Genomic DNA, 17,517 nt, shown 5'->3' with positions numbered 1-17,517 from the left:
ATACCTCCTTCTTTTCAGGATTAATGGGCCTCTTTACCTCTCTATTGGTAATTATTTATATGTAATCTCTATGTTATATTCTATTGTATAGTGCTGTTGACCGTGCTTTTTTATAATGCTTGTTATTAATAATTACTGACGTCTTTATTGGTTCAGAATACTACATCTTCCTACTTTTTTACCTCCCAGAAACATTTGAATTTTGATATCTAAGAGATATGCATTCCTTGATTTCTATGTTCTTCTAATTTACACTGAACACTATAGTGAATACTTGAAATGTTTCTGGTTAAGCTATCAGATTCCCTGATAACTGCCACTTTGATTTTTTTTTTTAAACCAAGCAGACAAGAAACAATCTCTGAGCCATTTTAATTGCATTCAGTATTTTGTCTTTTTAGAAATATATTAATATTAACACATTCATGGCTTTATACTTAGGGATTATTTTTCTCCTTTGTGCATGCTAGGCTCTTTATATGAAATATATGAATATATGATGCATGAAAAACAATTGTATCATTTAAGTAAAGAGCCAGAAGTGAAACGCTTAATATTTTACTAGTGTATATTATTAGCTAAATGTATATCCCCAATAAATACCATAAAGATAGCAGACTTCCTATTATCCTACTATTGGTGTTATATTCTTAGCTTGTGTGCCAGAAGCAACAACTAAATGAAACCATTTCCCATGCCTTACAAAGAGTTTAAAGGAGAACTAAACGCTAAAAATAAATATAATATATACTGAACTTATTGTACCAGCTTAAAGTTTCAGCTTCTCAATAGCAGCAATGATCCAGGACTTCAAAGTTGTCACAGGGGGTCAGGGCCGCTCCTGCCATAAGGCAAGGTGAGAACCTTGCATCAGTTGGCAGCTAGCAGCCAGTTACAAAAAAGCTGCCTCTTGTAACTTTAAGAGCCGAATTTCCGGGTTTTAACACAGAAATTCAGCTCTGCTAGTGCAGAGAGCGTTAATTGCGCTCAATGCACTAGGGATGCTGCCCCCCTTTGACCCACTCTGATGCTGATTTTCAAGCGCGGAGCGGGAGAGGGGGGCATGACATCTGGGCTGCTGCCTCAGGCAGCAGCAGCCTCGAAGTCGCCTCTGCAAGAGGTCACTGTCTTGGAAAGTGCCTGTGACACCCACATGCACAGTGTGCTTTGGGCAGCTGTAAAGAAGCTAAACTTAGGGGTTGTTGCAAATTGTCAAGCAGAAAATTAGGTTGACCTGTAATTTTAACTGATGCTACAGGGTTGATTATTACATGTTGATGCTAGTTGCACTGGTTTCTGTGCTGCCATGCAGTAATTATCTGTATTAATTACTAATCAGCCTTATACTGTGACATTTACATTCTATGTGTACTGTATATTGTGAGCGGGTCCCTTAGCTCAGTAAGTGACAACAGCACAGAGCATGTAAAGTGAATTATCAGAAAAAAAGATGGGGAGCTACTGGGGCATATTTTGTGGCACAGATCTTTAACGCTAAAGGGCTGTGGTTGCCTTGGGCTGGTACACAAGCCCAAAACATAATGTATTGCATTTCTAGCTTACTTCTTTAGTTAAGCTTTCGTTGTCCTTTTTAAGAAGTAGTCATTAGGAGATCGTAGGCACCCTGCAGAGGCCTACATACCCATAAATGGACCAGTCTACTAAGAATGGCCCTAGAAATGATAGTCTATCAGGAGCATACATAATAGAAGCTGAAGTTGTCCTGGCTGCCAGTGCACATTCATGTTCATTTCAAATATCACCATAACTGGCCTTCAAGTTTCAAAGGAGAAAGAAGACTGCAGCACTGGAATAAGGCAAATGAAGAAGAATTACCGCTATGGCAAGATGCAGCAACGTTGAAGATGAAAAATTCCAGAACAAAGATTCACTAATAGAGTATATTTTTCAATATGGCAATTCCTAGACTAGTAGTCTCCTCTTTTTCACACTTACGCTTAGAGGCAGTGGGGTTTTTGCCATGAGGCAGGATGTGAAACACAGCCACATTTTTGTTTCTTTAACCAGTAACTAGTCTCTTTCAGTGTAGGTAAGTTACCCTAACAACTGTTCAGAGGTCAGGTAAGGCTAATAAATGTTACAACACAGAAAAACAAGGAAAACAAGATGAACACATCAAGCACTACTTTGAATTATTTCTGTCACTTATAAGGCAAGAGAACAAGACGCCATAAATATATTTTACCAATTTCAACAAGGTGGGAGAATTTAATGGCATATACCGAACTCTTCAGGACCTCAGAATGCCAGGACAGTGAAGAATGTTAAAGTGAAGAAGTTAAAGTAAAAAAAGTTTTTCATTTTAATTAATAGAAGTGGATTTAACGAAAGAAAAAAACAGAAGCATGGTGATGGAAGTAAGGTGGCCAATGAGATACTTTGGTTTATCTTTTGTATATGACTTAAAGGGATCCTGTCATCGGAAAACATGTTTTTTTTCAAAAGACATCAGAAATAGTGCTACTCCAGCAGAATTCTGCACTGAAATCCATTTCTCAAAAGAGCAAACAGATTTTTTTATATTCAATTTTGAAATCTGACATGGGGCTAGACATTTTGTCAATTTCCCAGCTGCCCCTGGTCATGCTACTTGTGCCTGCACTTTAAGAGAGAAATGCTTTCTGGCAGGCTGCTGTTTTTACTTCTCAATGTAACTGAAGGAGTCTCAATGGGACATGGGTTTTTACTTTTGAGTGTTGTTCTTAGATCTACCAGGGAGCTGTTATCTTGTGTTAGGGAGCTATTATCTTGTGTTAGGGAGCTGTTATCTGGTTACCTTCCCATTGTTCTTTTGTTTGGTTGCTGGTGGGAAAAGGGAGGGGGGTGATAACACTCCAACTTGCAGTACAGCAGTAAAGAGTGATTGAAGTTTATCAGAGCACAAGTCACATGACTTGGGGCAGCTGGGAAATTGACAATATGTTTAGCCCCATGTCGGTTTTCAAAATTGAATATAAAAAAATCTGTTTGCTCTTTTGAGAAATGGATTTCAGTGCAGAATTCTGCTGGAGCAGCACTATTAACTGATTAATTTTGAAAAAAAAAATTTTTTCCCATGACAGTATCCCTTTAATTTGTTGTTTTGTCATTTTTAGAGGTTTCATCATGAAAGGCGGAATATCAATAATTACTAAAAAAATAACATCTATTGAAGCAGATAATACTTTTACATTGTGTTTAAATGCCTCTGTTAGACAATATGATTAATAGCATAAGCCTAATTAATATGTGTGCAACATGTTGCAAAATAAAAATAAGGTAATAAAAATAACAATGCAATCCGTAACAAGAATAGATCAAAACATAGTCCACACATTGACACATTTAAGTGCATATTAGAGCTTAGAAGCTATTTAACAATTCCTTGTTCTTTTAGTTTTTCTGAAAGTTAGTGAGCAAGGACTAATTAGTGCTTTTAATCTGTCTTGTGCCTTTGCCAAGGTGTCTTTGTCATACCGTGCAGCTAGCAATCCTTCTTCCATCCCCTACAAGGTCTGTTCCCTGAATAATGGAGTCAGAAAAGTATCTGTTAATCTGTATTATTTGCATACAGGGAAGGAATCCAATTAGAAATGAAATGTTTAAAGAAAGCTTACACACTAGCACCAATGTCAGTATGTTTACTATTTAAAGGGATACTGTCATGGGAAAAAAATCTTTTTCAAAATGAATCAGTTAATAGTGCTGCTCCAGCAGAATTCTGCACTGAAATCCATTTCTCAAAAGAGCAAACACATTTTTTTATATTCAATTTTGAAATCTGACATGGGGCTAGACATTTTGTCAATTTCCCAGCTGCCCCAAGTCATGTGACTTGTGTTCTGATAAACTTCAATCACTCTTTACTGCTGTACTGCAAGTTGGAGTGATATCACCCCCTCCTTTCCCCCCCAGCAGCCAAACAAAAGAACAATGGGAAGGTAACCAGATAGCAGCTCCCTAACACAAGATAACAGCTGCCTGGTAGATCTAAGAACAACACTCAATAGTAAAAACACATGTCTCACTGAGACACATTCAGTTACATTGAGAAGGAAAAACAGCAGCCTGCCAGAAAGCATTTCTCTTCCAAAGTGCAGGCACAAGTCACATGACCAGGGGCAGCTGGGAAATTGACAAAATGTCTAGCCCCATGTCAGATTTCAAAATTGAATATAAAAAAATACAGGGGGACAACAGTACTGGGACTGGTTGTTTTTAAGTTTTAGGGGGGGGGGGCGGCTGTGCTGCACTTCCGCAATCAGCCAGGCGCACCTTGAGTCTCTAAAGCAGCACCACAAGCCGCTGAAAGGAGCCAATGCAGCCACAAGGAGCTAAAAGCCACTGAATAGAGCTGAAAGCTACGGAAAGGAGCTGAAGAAGAGGAGAAGATGCCAAATGGAGCTGTAGTCGCTTAATGGAGCTGAAGATGAAGAGAATAAAGAAGGCCTTTAAAGCTAAGTTACACTGAGCACCAATAGTCTTTTTTTTACTTTTATGGGAGATCATGGCCACCAATGTATTTTAAAAACTTTTATGGAGGACCCTGACAACCAATTTTTTTTTAACTTTTGGGGGATCTGACCATCAGGGGCTTTTTATAATGTGTGTGGGGGGCTGGCCACCAAAGGCTTTTTATAATTTGGGGGGTTTACTGATTTAGCACTGATATCGGTGTGGCCCTTTTACTGTTATATGGGGTGGAAGGGATCTGGGATGGGGCTTGAAAATGTAGTCGTAAAGATTGGTCCCATGTTTTATGCATAAGCTGTAGGTCTGTACCCAGCCCTTGTCTTTTGAGATGATGGCAACACAAATAAAGCAATATTTCTACAAACATGAACATTATTACTCTAATATAGCACTCTATATATAGCACTCTAATTTTTAAATGAATCACTTTACAATATGGTGGAGGTGGTGTATACGTATTGCATTAAATACCTTTGTTCTTTATGTATACAGCATATATATATATATTTATTTTTTGCATAGGTATTTTACTTAAAGAAATTCTTTATTACAATTTCCAATCTGTTTCTACTCAGCATACAGTTTATGCTTGTGTGGTTATACAATCAGCTTTGCTGTAGAAAATAATTAAAACCTTACTCTATGAACAATATTTATAAAGGTGTGAAAATTCTATACAGATACTAATAAACTATGGAGGTATCCTCTGGTGAACCATCCTTTCACATATGATCAGTATTCCTCAGCATTCTGAACCAAAAGTCATACATGTTTTTGCAAGCATGTTATTAATGACTGAAGCAATGCAAAAATGGCAGTTTAAATAAAGTTACATTATGTGAGTGCATATAAGCAAGTATAAACACTCTATGCAATGTTTGCAAGTAGGTCCCCTATGCCTTTTAGACAAATGTTTTAGGGTTTAGAGTTGTAATAAAGTAATTATGCACCATGAATTAAATGGATTGGCTTCTGTTTTTAAAGTATTGCCATATGCATTGGCAGGTTAGAGGTCAGGACCATGTGTATATTTCTCAGAAACCTTCTGTTGCACAGAGAAGATTGTTAGATACATAATTGCCCAAATTAAAGTATAAAACTACTACCTTTAGAAAATAAGAAGCTACAATGCTTTATTTATAGAAAGCTCACATATAATTTGCTATAATTACTAATTATCTACAGCCTTTAATGATGCTAGAGAGGCTAGCAGTTTCCTCTGTGCTAGAAATCATCTTCTTTCATGAGTCACTTTCTTCATGACTGCAAAGAGAAAAGCATGTGGAAATGTGTTTAAGCAAGTTTGCCTAAAGACTTTATATTAAAGTGATCCGTTTTATGTGCCTATAAAAACAGGGGGAGTGGGAGTGTTTGGTAGAGTACCACAGAAAAACATGGTTTATTTTCATTTTTAAAAAGTAACATTTTTCTGCTTGCATAATGTAACCCTGCTACCTACTATCTATCAAATAAAAGCCTTTTAGCACTAATGTTCTGTAATGTTCTTCAAATCAGCAAACACACAGTCTCTTCAGAATTCTGCTGCTGCAAAACTGTGGTATGGACAATTGAGGATGCTGAGAATGCTGGGAGATATGTTACTTAAAAAGAGCTGTATAACACTCTGCTCTTGAGTATTTTAGACTTACTGTGCTGAATGTGCTCTATATAGATTCAAAAAGAAAGTGTAAATACTGAATATTACTGTTCTACTGTGTTGCTTGAAGTATATTAGATATACAGGATATCAGAACCTTGCAATTTTCACTTGTGATTTGTTGTTATTCAGAACTTTACTGCAATTAGATCTACAAACAAATGAATCATTATTGTCCTGGAGCATGTTAGAAGGCATATCTGATGTAAGCTGCCTGGGCAAAGAGCAGTTTAAACCAGCAAAAACAGAGCAACTTGGAGGCTGGGCTAGGCATGAAACTGATCTAAAGACTGGTTGGCAAGCACTCACATAAACTCAGTAGCTTACATTTTACCACCACACTGCTGTGGTGCTACTTGCCAATAGGCTTTCCTATGGCCAGCAATGTTCCCACAGAGACAAATGTCATTAACTTAATAGGATAAGTCTGTCTACTGCAGTCACTGGCAGTATGTCTGGATTTAAGCACTGGTAAGAGCAACAGAACCCTGGTCTAGGATGTATGTCAATGTTGTTATTGCTGTTTTATAAGGGGTGATTCACCTTTAAGTTAATTTTTAGTATGTTATAAAATGGCCAATTCTAAGCTTTTCAATTGGTCTTCATTATTTATTTTTTATACTTTTTGAATTATTTGACTTCTTCTTCTGACTCATTCCAGCTTTCAACCGGTGGGGGGGGTCACTGACCCCCATCTAAAAACAAATGCTCTATAAGGGCTCTTACACATGAGCGTTTTGACCTGCGCTCCCCTGCGTTCCGTTTTTTGGCGTTCAGCCGCAGGGGATCGCAGGAATAGACGCAAGTCATTATTTGAAATGGGGCTGTACTCACTCAGGCGCGTGTAGGCGCCGAACGCAGGTTCAGACGCAACATGCTGCATTTTTCCTGCGTTTGGCGCCTACACGCCCTTAGGCTACACATTTATTGTCATTGTTATTACTCATCTTTCTATTCAGGCCTTCTCCTATTCATATTCCAGTCTTTTATGTGAATCCATGCACAGTTGCCAGGGTAATAAGGTAATAGTAACCAGACTGCTGAAATTGCAAACTGGAGAGCTGCTGAATAAAAGGCTATATAACTCAAAAAACATAAAGAATAAAAAGAATAATCAGAATATCACTCTCTCCGCCATACTAAAGGTAATTTGAAAGTGAACATCCCCTTTAATTCAAGCTAAATAAAGTCCTTTATCGGACTTTAGGAACCTATTCCTCCAGCTTTAAAGGAGATTTCAGCATAACACAGCTACAAGCAACAAAAATGTTTTGGGCGTCGTAGCCCACGAGGGCCGGAGCCCACTGAGTTTTTTCCCCGGTGTCCCGGCCCAGTCTGACCCTGGGTGCAGTCCCTACAAATATGCAACAACGGCTATTAAAAAAGAGGTTGCAACAACAGCTAATATATATATATATATATATATATATATATATATATATATATATATATATATATATATATATATATCACAGTCCAGTGAGTATCCGCACTCCAAGGCAATCATTTTTTTTAGGTTATATAGCAGGGGTGCACGGTTGAAATATATATAACCTTTTATTCAAGGAACAAGCATCTCCTATGTAAAAGTTCAAGTATTTATTGTGTTGTACCAATGTGCTTTCTCTTGAAAGGTAGGGGGGCTCCCCCTGCTGTTTGAAAGTATGATTGTTTCCCTGCAGAGCAGTTAGGGACTGTCTGAAGTTTCCTATCCACATCAGTCAGAGCAAGTAATATGAAAGGGGAATTTCACTGCATACAGTCAGGTTTCTGATAAAAACGGTACACATTTTTTATTACAGTATATTGGATATCGATTTCTTTTTCATTAAAGAAAGTAAAAAAGGGATTTTTTTTTTTTGGGCTTTACATCCCCTTTAAAGCAGTGCTTCCTAAACTTTAGGGCAGGAGCTTAAAGGGGTGGTTCACCTTTAAATTAACGTTTAGTGTGATGTAGAGGGTGATATTCAATTTGCAATTGGTTATATTTTTTTTATTATTAGTTATTCAGATTTTTATTCATCAGCTTTCCAGTTTGCAATTTCAGCAATGTGGTTGCCAGGGTCAAAATTACCCTAACAACCATGCATTGATTTGAATAAAAGAGGGGAATATGAATAGATGAGGCCTGAATAGAAGGCTGATAATAAAAAGTAGCCATAACAATAAATGTGTAGCCTTACAGAGCATTTGTTTTTTAGATGAGGTCGGTGACCCCCATTTAAAGCTGGAAACAGTCAGAAGAAAAAGGCAAATCATTCAAAAACTATAAAGAAAGGAAAATTGAAAAGTTGCTTAGAATTAGCCATTGTATAACATAGTAAAAGTTACTGTAAAGGTAAACCACAAATAGAGTTAAAGCAGTGAAAGAGACATACACACTAAGCAATGCCGCATGAAAAGCTACAGTATGCACCTTGTAAATGAAAGCCAGACTGCAAAGACTTCTGAGGAAAATGCAGCGCCTAATGTAAATAAATAAGCGTGCAATAAACCCTGTCACGATGATGACAATGCTGGATGTGGACCCCAACACTCTTGCACTGCCCCTCATCCCCTTGCACTGATCAGCCATACTTCCAACAGTACAGACAGACAGACTGATAGTGGGAAGCGCCAGTATGCTGCTGTGTACTACTGACAGCGCTCCCTGTTGTGCTGTAGCTCTGTGGCACTGTGCATACTGACAGCTTGTACTCCAGTCTTACACACTCTCTCTCTGACTGACAAGCCTCTCTAGTACTAGACACACTGACAGTTGTGTGCAGACGGTTCGCTCTATATGACACAGAAACCGCAGCAAGCATAAAGAATGCTCTCTGACGCGACACCGAGTAGCAGCGCTATTTATATGTAAAGTCCTGCCACGTGCTTGCCCCGTGTATGACATAACAAGCACACTGACAGCTATACCTATCAGCAGCAAGAGGGCTGCGCATTTTCCCGGATCTGGCTCTCGGCACCTGGATCCCAGAACCCAGTCCGGCCCGCGCTTGTGCTCGGGGGCGCCGCCTGCTGCTGCCGCTCCACATCTTCATCTTCACGCCGCCTACTGGAAATGCAGCCGCTGCTATAAAGGGAAGAGTCTGTGGAATCGCCTATAACTGCACGTCTCTCCCTCATCACCGGACCTGCCTCCTCCTGACAGGGATTGTACCATCCAAACGCCACCTCCACGACGGCTTCTCGCAGGAACACCGTGGATATTCTTCTATTCTTTGCCGGGAGCCAGCGAGGTGTCCTGTAGAAGGCAGGGGAAGCTGAGCAGCCTCGGTTTGCGTATTCCCCCGGCGGCAGGCTCTCAGGAGGGGTCGGAGCTGCAGGGTGCAGCGAGATGAATCGCTCCTGGAGGGGGGTTGTCCTGCTCTTACTGCTCTGTTGCTGTCTGCGCCCGGATATCGGCTTGGTTCATGGTGAGTGGCGTGTGGGTGCCATGTCTGCTGCACCCCTCATTTATTGAGGTGCTCTTGTCTCTGCTGCACAAGGGACTCGAAACTTGAATGGATCGGGGCAGTGGATACCAATGGAAGGGGCAGATTTTTCCTATCGAGTCGTCTGCTGGCTAATACCCCTGTCATAATTCACTGATATTTCATGATTATATCCTTATCAAAAAGAATTGTTACCCCATTTGACTCGAAAGGGTTAAGCAATAGCCCCATGTAAAGAGTCCTTGCTGGTGGCGCTAGCATACACCTGTGACTCTGGGGCTTGCCTTGTTGTTACTGCTGAGCAGTTCAGCATATTCCTTTGTCAGGAACAGCAGCCTCACATGAAATAACATGAGTGCTCTAGCAGGCTGCAATGTCATGTGTAAATGTAGGAGTGTATGGGAGAGCGTGTGACTGCTACTATTTCTGTCAGGCAGCTTGCACATGTTGTGGAAAGTAAAGGGGGGACCGGTTTCTCATGCCAACCTTTAGTGTTTTTTTAAGGTTGTCTTCCCTCTCCCTTTTTCTCAGTAGTGAGTCATTTTCTTGACCTGTACTAAGTGGGATTAGTATAAGGGATATCTTGACTCTTCTTTTCCTCAATGGATTTTGGCTTAATCCTCCATTCTTCATGGTGCAGTTCTGCGTATAGTGGCTGTTTATGCAGCTGTTCTGCACTTTATAAAATTCACTATAGGGACATGGAAGTGTTGGTCCAAACATAGGCTTCAATCATATGTAGTGCCTTGTCTGTGGAATACAAGTGGTGATGTAAATACAGAGGCAACATGTTGGGCTATTGTGATTAAGAGGTGCCTTGAATAACTTTGGAGGCATCACACTGACACGGCCTGGTGTGTTGCAAATTCATTCTAGGTATAACTAATGGGAAGCACTGGAAGTATGGCACATGTACTGGGTATGTATATAAGTGTCTGTTTTGTGTATTCTCTGACTATTATTCTGGCTACCTTGGCTTTAAAATTACTATATAAAAAAAAAAAAAAAAAAAAAAAAAAAACCACTCCATACTCTAGGATTATGGTTCGTGCAGCCAATGTCAGGTGATAGGTTAAACCAAAAATAGCTTTTAATCTACAAAGATCGTTGGCCGGGAAAGTGTAAACTACCTTTACTTTCTGCCACCCAGAATTGTAATTGTAGAACAAGTGATCCTTATCCTGCAAGGACATTTTTCCTTTTCCTTCAGACAATTGGAAGCAGGTGCCATTTAGCTTTATTGGCTCTTCCACTCTACAGATCAATTGCTAACAAGCTAATTTAACGAGAGAGACTTTTCTGTTTCAGGTTAAGACTGAGCACCTTTAGCTTGTTTGTTAATAATAAAGCACCATACTTGCTGTTTGATATGCTATTGGGGCCTGAAATTTTTCAGCTGACTTCATTTAAATAAATAGTGTTGTATCTGCTTTATACTAAGGATTATATTTTAATATGACCAAATTAGAGCCGTAACCTGGGCAAGGAGCGCAACCTCTTTTGTGTTGTGTAAGTAAAGACAAACCTAAAAGTTTCTAATGACTTTGCTTGAGAAAGGTCACTTTCCACTGCACTAAACTTCTGTAGTTCAGACTGCCGGACATCTGGATTTAACCACACACATGCTCAGAACTCATGGAATAGACTCCTAGCAAAGATTCTTTTCTGGCAGCCTCTCTGTTAAACCCTATAGAAGCTATAATGTCTTATCTTCTCTTTCAATTGTCATCCTAAATATTGCATGGAAGACTTGTCCCTAAATGTTAACAGAAAATATGCTCCATATAAAGGTTGTGTGCATTCTAAACTTCTAGTAAAACATGTACTGGCTTATACAGAGAAAACTGACTTATTTGTCTCTATGCATGAGGGCATTACTTGCACTGAGCAATAATAAAATCTAACTTGTAAACTCCCATGAAACTGGCCAGATTATTGTAAATATATAACATTTGGAAATGCTGGATATTTCTGTTGGTTATACAAGAAGTTGCATTTTAGAGATTCATCTTGTCCTTAGACCTGCTGTCTTTCCAAGGTATCCTGTTATTGTTCAGTCTGGCTGTTCACATTGGAAAGGGATTGATTTACTTGATTGGTCCATGTGATCCACAGTGAATGGAAATGTGGTTCCTTTTTTTCCCTCAATATTGTACTGTGGATCAATAGATTTTGAGAGAGGGGGGGGGGTGTTTCTGGTTTCACCCATTCATTTGTTTCACAAATGAAATTGTAGCAAAGTAATTAAAATATAATGTAATGTTGCTCTGCACAGGTGACATAATAGATAACCAATCAAACAGCATTGTATTGGACAGGGCTTATCTGTTATGTGCTATGTAACCTGTGTATATTCTCCTTTTTTCCCAGCTTGACTGGCTGCCCCTGTGACTACACAGCAGCTTATCTATAGTATTTTTTATGAAGCAAACACATGGTTTTTACCGGTGCATGCTAAAAGTATATTGTAATTACTTTAAAAAGCCTTCATTTTTTTGGCGTTACTGCTGCTTTACATCTAAATCCGAGGCCCCCAACCTTTTATACTTGACAGAAGTCATCCAGATATGAGCAGAGAAGAAGATTCGGTTAGCGGTTGGAAGGGGGGAGGGGCTGAAGTCAGCCTGCTGATTTCTGGCCCTAGTCTAACAGAATTCCCTATAACCACCATCTTGGGAATGGGTTTGTGGTAACTTTCACTTCTGCAAAAAGCTGCTGAGTAACTTGTGTTGGTGAACATGGGTTAATGAGATGTGCATTGGAAAATGTTTGTGCCCAGTGTAAATGTACAATCGACTATACAGTACTTTCCTGCACTGAAATGGCCAACTATTGCCCGAGCTGAAATGTTTTCATTGTAGATGAAAAGTAAGTGATATAAGCTTTTTAAAGCGGTTGTTTACCTTTGAGTTAACTTGTAGAATGATGTAGTGATATTCTGAGACTATTTGCAATTGGCTTTAATTTTTTTGTATTTTTGGTTTTTGAGTTATTTAGCTTTTCATTCATCAGCAGGGCCGGAACTAGGGGTAGGCACGTGCCTATGGTGCAAAGCTGGGAGGGCGCCAGGCACGTACCTCCTCTGTTGCCTACCCCAAGTCCGGTTCCCTTCTCTGCCCGACTCTATGCATTTTTCACGCTTTGTGCGAGTGCAAATTCACGCATGCACCCAAATTCGTGCACACACTACACAGGCGCCGGGCCTGCCTAGGGCGCCAGCCCAGCGTGGCCCGGCACTGTTCATCAGCTCTCCAGTTTGCATGAATAGATATGAATATGAGAACTAAACTAGCTTAAAGGAGAAATAACCCCCCCCGTTAATCAAAAAATCCTCACTGCTTTCTCCCTCCTCAGTAACTCAGTGGAAAAGTGTCCCTGTCATGTACCTTGGCATATTCATGCAGAGTAGCTCTCCGGCGTCATCTTCTGGTTCCTCGCAGAAGTGAGCGCCGGCATGGAGCTTTTTCACAAATGCGTAGTTGCGACCATTCTGGTATTATTGCGCATGCGCGGAAAGCTCAGAAGATTGCTGAAGGAAGGGTATCCGAAGATGTAGAAGATGGCGCCGGAGAGCAACGTTGCACTATTCTGCATAATTATGCCAAGGTACACGACAGGGATACTTTTTCCACTAAGTTACTAAAGAGGGAGAAAGCATGGGGGGGGCAATGGACAGAATGGGATGGGGGGTTTAGTTCTCCTTTAAATAGAAAGATGAGTAATAAAAATACAGTAGCCCTACATTTGTAACCTTAGAGCATTTGTTTTTAGGTGGGGTCAGTGACACCCATTTGAAAGCTGGAAAGGGTCAGCAGAATGCAAATAATTAAATTATTCTATAACATAGATATATACTATGTTACCTTAAAGGTGAACCACCCCTTTAAGTAGGGTCCACATGTGTAGTGGTGTATTGATAAGCTTTTTTGTAACATAAATTAAAATGGCATTCTATAGCCCTCCGTAGGATCTTTTTAAAACACTGTTGTAGTCATGGAAAGCTGAATAAACATTATGAAATTGATGTTGTGCATACTATTTTATGAAGTCCTTTATTTAAAGGGTTGTAGTGTAAAATAAAATTCACCCTGAGAGGTCCTGCTACAGACTGAAGTGTGGGAATCATTTTATAAAAATAACTTTAATGGTGCAATTTCCTCAATTTTGTTAACTGTATGAATTAAACACTGAATTTGTGTTTCCATTTTAAGTAGGCTTCAATGTTCACCTGCTTCAGGGTGTAGTAATTGCATTGCTTTGTATGGGCACACAGCATACCATGTGTATAGACTTGGATCTATATGATGTGTGTAATCTGTTAGGTATGCAATTCTATTTATGGTTAATAGAATCTGAACCGTTCTATTGTCTGTAAAGATTGCCATAGAAGACCCATGCAGTATAGCACTTGGAACTGTAAGTTGAAGGAGCATTTCATTAAAAGGGGAATTATCACAACAATGAAAATGTAATAAGTTTCAGCAAACTGAAATAAGTAACATTCTAAATACAATTAAAAATTCTGTACAGTTTCTGATATCTGGTTTATTTTCACTATGCCTCTCAGCATCTTTCTCTTCATTAGGTCTTCATGCAGCAGTTGGGTGTCCGATAATTGACTGTTAAATCCAATATATCTTATAGGGGGCTCCTTTTGCCTAGTCTAGAAGACATATTCAAGCTCACTCCATTATAATCATCAGACATCATGTCTCTCTACATGCAGAATTTGTGCAAAAGGCAGTTATTTTGTTTGTACTGGAATCGGTTTTTTGAGTGAACTAATACATCTGCTAGGAAAGGGAGCCCCCCCCCCCCATAAGATAGATTGGATCATTCATCTGACACCCAACTTCTGCATGAAAACCGAATGAAGAGAAACAGATGCCGAGAGAGGGATAGTGAACATAAACTTGATTTATTTCCGAAATGATGCCGAATATTTTATATTTACGAAGTTTGTTATTCCAGTATCATAAAGCTTATTTTAAATATTCATTTTTGTGATAGTTCCCCTTTAGGCAAACTTAAGTTCAATGGCTTCTATTCCCATAATAAAGGGAAATGCCCTTGTAATAAGATTTGTTTGCTATAATTGCAAAATAAAAAATGGGTGTACTCTATCGCACTTTTTTGGTGTGCCAAAAAAGTGAAGTTTACCTTTTTAGTTTTCAGATGCCTTGCATTTTTAATTGTTTTGTTTTTTGTTGTTTTTTTTTTTTAAATTAAATTTTTTACCTTATCTCATCTCCTTGGCGTGGCTGTGTGTGTGTGGGGGGGGGGGGTTGGGGTGGAAGAGTTTGCAATTTTGTAAACTGTTTTTATTTTGTGTTTTTTACCTTTTGGTCCTGCTATCCCTACATTTCATTAAAGGCAGCTGTTAGAATTGATACAATAGTTTCTAGCATTCCAGAGATGGAGCTGTGAAATGTATCAAATTGTAACAGGTGCAAATATGCTCTTGGATTTCTGAGAACTGACAACTCCAGAACGCTATGAAAAGTATGGGCAGGGGGCCATCAGAAATCACTGGGTCCCATATGACAATTTCCACCCTCAGGTCAACCCCCCCTCTCCACAGTAAAAACTAAGCAAAAAACATTGGCTAGGGTCCCCCACATGTTAATAAAAAAACATGTGGTTGGGGCATAAAATTTGCAGTCAGGCTTATTATTATTATTATTATTATTATTATTATTATTATTATTATTATTATTATCATGTATTTATATAGCGCCAACATATTACACGTCTATATAGCGCCAACATATTGCACGTCTATGAAAAAAAAAAGGTGGCCAGCCCCCCGGAAGTTTAAAAATAAATTGGTAGCCAGGGTCCCCCCCATACAATTACATGGACCACAAAGGGTTAACTTTAGATGGGCCCTGCCATGAACACTTACTTAATTAGCAGGGTCCACCTGCTGCCAGTGAGCTGCCAACTTTGGAAGGGATGGGGGAGCACAGGTGGCTGCATCCTCTTCCAGTGACGGCATTTTCTTCCCTTATTGGTCACAGAATTTAAGGTTCTGGTAAAGCTGCAGGGCGACTGGATGAGCTGGAGGGGAATGTCAAACCTCGGCTATCCAATCCCTGAGCAGCTCAACCGGAACTTAAATGATTAAGGGAAGTGAATGGACCGAAGTTGCCCCCACCGGTGCTCATGCCCCCCGAAGTCGGCAACTTTATGAAAACAGGGGGGCTGGCTAATGAAGTGCAGCACAGCTGGGGCCCCCCCTTACCCTCTGGGCCGGGTACAACACTTCTCCTGGGAGCTGTAGTAATAGTATCACGTCTGTAGTCCTTAAAATGGACATCCCTTTTATCCTGCCCACCTCACCTGAATGATATTGAAGACTTCAAAGTCCTCCACATACACTCCTATTGCTCAGGGGTTTCCTTGTGGAATCCATTCCGTGCTCTAAAACTCTACAAAATGTTACATCCTGTAGACTCCTAACAAAGCAGCCATGGAGAACAGATAATACATAAACCACCAATTAAAGGACAAGGAAAGGCAAAACAATAAAATCCCATTTTTACTTTCTTTAATGAAAAAGAAACCTTTCTCCAATATACTTCAATTAAAAAATGTGTACCGTTTTTATAAGAAACCTGACTGTATGCAGTGAAATTCTCCCTTCATTTACTGCTGTGGATAGGAATTGTCAGATAGTCCCTAACTGCTGAGCAGGGAAACAATCATACTTATGAACAGCAGGTGGAGCCCCCGCCTTACTTACCAGCTATGCAGAACTCAAGCAGCTTTGTTTATGACGATCCCTAAGCAGCCCAGACCACACTGAGCATGTTCAGGGTCAGGCCAAGATGTTTAACAAAGTTACAAGATGACAGCCCCCTGTGGCCAACTTTGAAAGCATAAATCATTTGTTTGATTAGACTTTGTGGTGCAGTAAGTTCATGCTTATGTTTAGTATACAAAATACAGCATTTCTAGCCTTATTCTATTTTAGACTTTCCTTGTCCTTTAAGTGCTTCAGTTGGCAACCCAATTTTCCAAGGATACTGATTAATTATGCTAAGATGGCCTAGTGCATTCCCTTACTGTGTCACTGTACATTCAGGATAATATTACTTATTTTTAGGGCTTTAACATATTGCACTGCAGTGGAGTCACTACTCTTATGTGCTGGTCAATGATTTTGGAGCTAAGAAGGGTATTTGCAGATTTCTAAACAAGCATGTTGACTGCTACTATCTCGAGCTGAGGAATGAACACAATAAACCAAATGTATGTTAAAACAAAGACTACACCAAATCCAGGATTTGACCAAATGTGAGCCTCTTGGCAGTATTCAGATTTGGCCAAATAGAGCCTGGCTGAGTAAATCTGAACCCTACAAAGCATTAAAAAAAAAAAAAAAACCCGGCTGCCCCTCCTCCACTCCATGCTTAACTTTTTAGTGATGGAGCAGGTCAAGGGCACATCACTAATCCAGAGAGTGCTATTGCGCTCCTTGCACTAGCAGAGACGATTTTCCATTTCAAAGAACAGAAATTTGATTCTTCAAATTACAAGAGGAGCTTTTTGCTGCCCCTGGTAACTAGTCATTTGCTAGGCAAGGTTCTCATCCTGGAGGAGAATCTCTGTTCAGACTTCCCATAATCCATTAAAGTCAGAGGGGAAGAATTGTATATTTGTTCTGGTGGAACTTGCTCTGGGGAGAAAAGTACAATTAAAAAAAGTTTTGTTAAAATAAGTGGACAACCTAACAGTGACTGAGATTAGTTCTCATTGTGTTTTGATAATTGACACCGCCCAAATGTGTCAGTCTATACCTGTTTTTGCACTGACTAATCTGAAATGTGGATATGCTTAGCCTATTTAACCTTATAGATCTCCTTGAGTGTATCCCTCCTATTTCTGATTTAGGGTTGGTTGGTCATGATCTATGGTCATGATGTAGGAGGGATATTGGCAATCACAAGAGGT

General features: G+C 39.6%; 1 protein-coding gene across 4 annotated transcripts in view; it reads left to right on the top strand.

Moving 5' to 3' along the window:
* Window positions 1-9,242: 9,242 nt before the first annotated feature.
* vldlr.L (very low density lipoprotein receptor L homeolog) overlaps window positions 9,243-17,517 on the top strand; it is a 42,152-nt gene continuing 33,877 nt past the window's right edge. For 2 of the 4 annotated variants that reach the window (XM_018258485.2, XM_018258471.2), the window contains exon 1: window positions 9,243-9,543. In XM_018258485.2, coding sequence (XP_018113974.1) covers window positions 9,465-9,543 — 79 coding nt within the window. In that variant the 5' untranslated portion in view covers window positions 9,243-9,464. The remainder of the gene's footprint in view (window positions 9,544-17,517) is intronic. The other 2 variants (XM_018258477.2, XM_018258462.2) reach the window with 1 other exon arrangement.

Source organism: Xenopus laevis, chromosome 1L (assembly GCF_017654675.1).
Source record: "Xenopus laevis strain J_2021 chromosome 1L, Xenopus_laevis_v10.1, whole genome shotgun sequence".
Lineage (NCBI taxonomy): Eukaryota > Metazoa > Chordata > Amphibia > Anura > Pipidae > Xenopus > Xenopus laevis.
The sequence above is the reverse complement of the archived record's forward strand: the minus strand, read 5'-3'. Positions and strand labels throughout refer to the sequence as shown.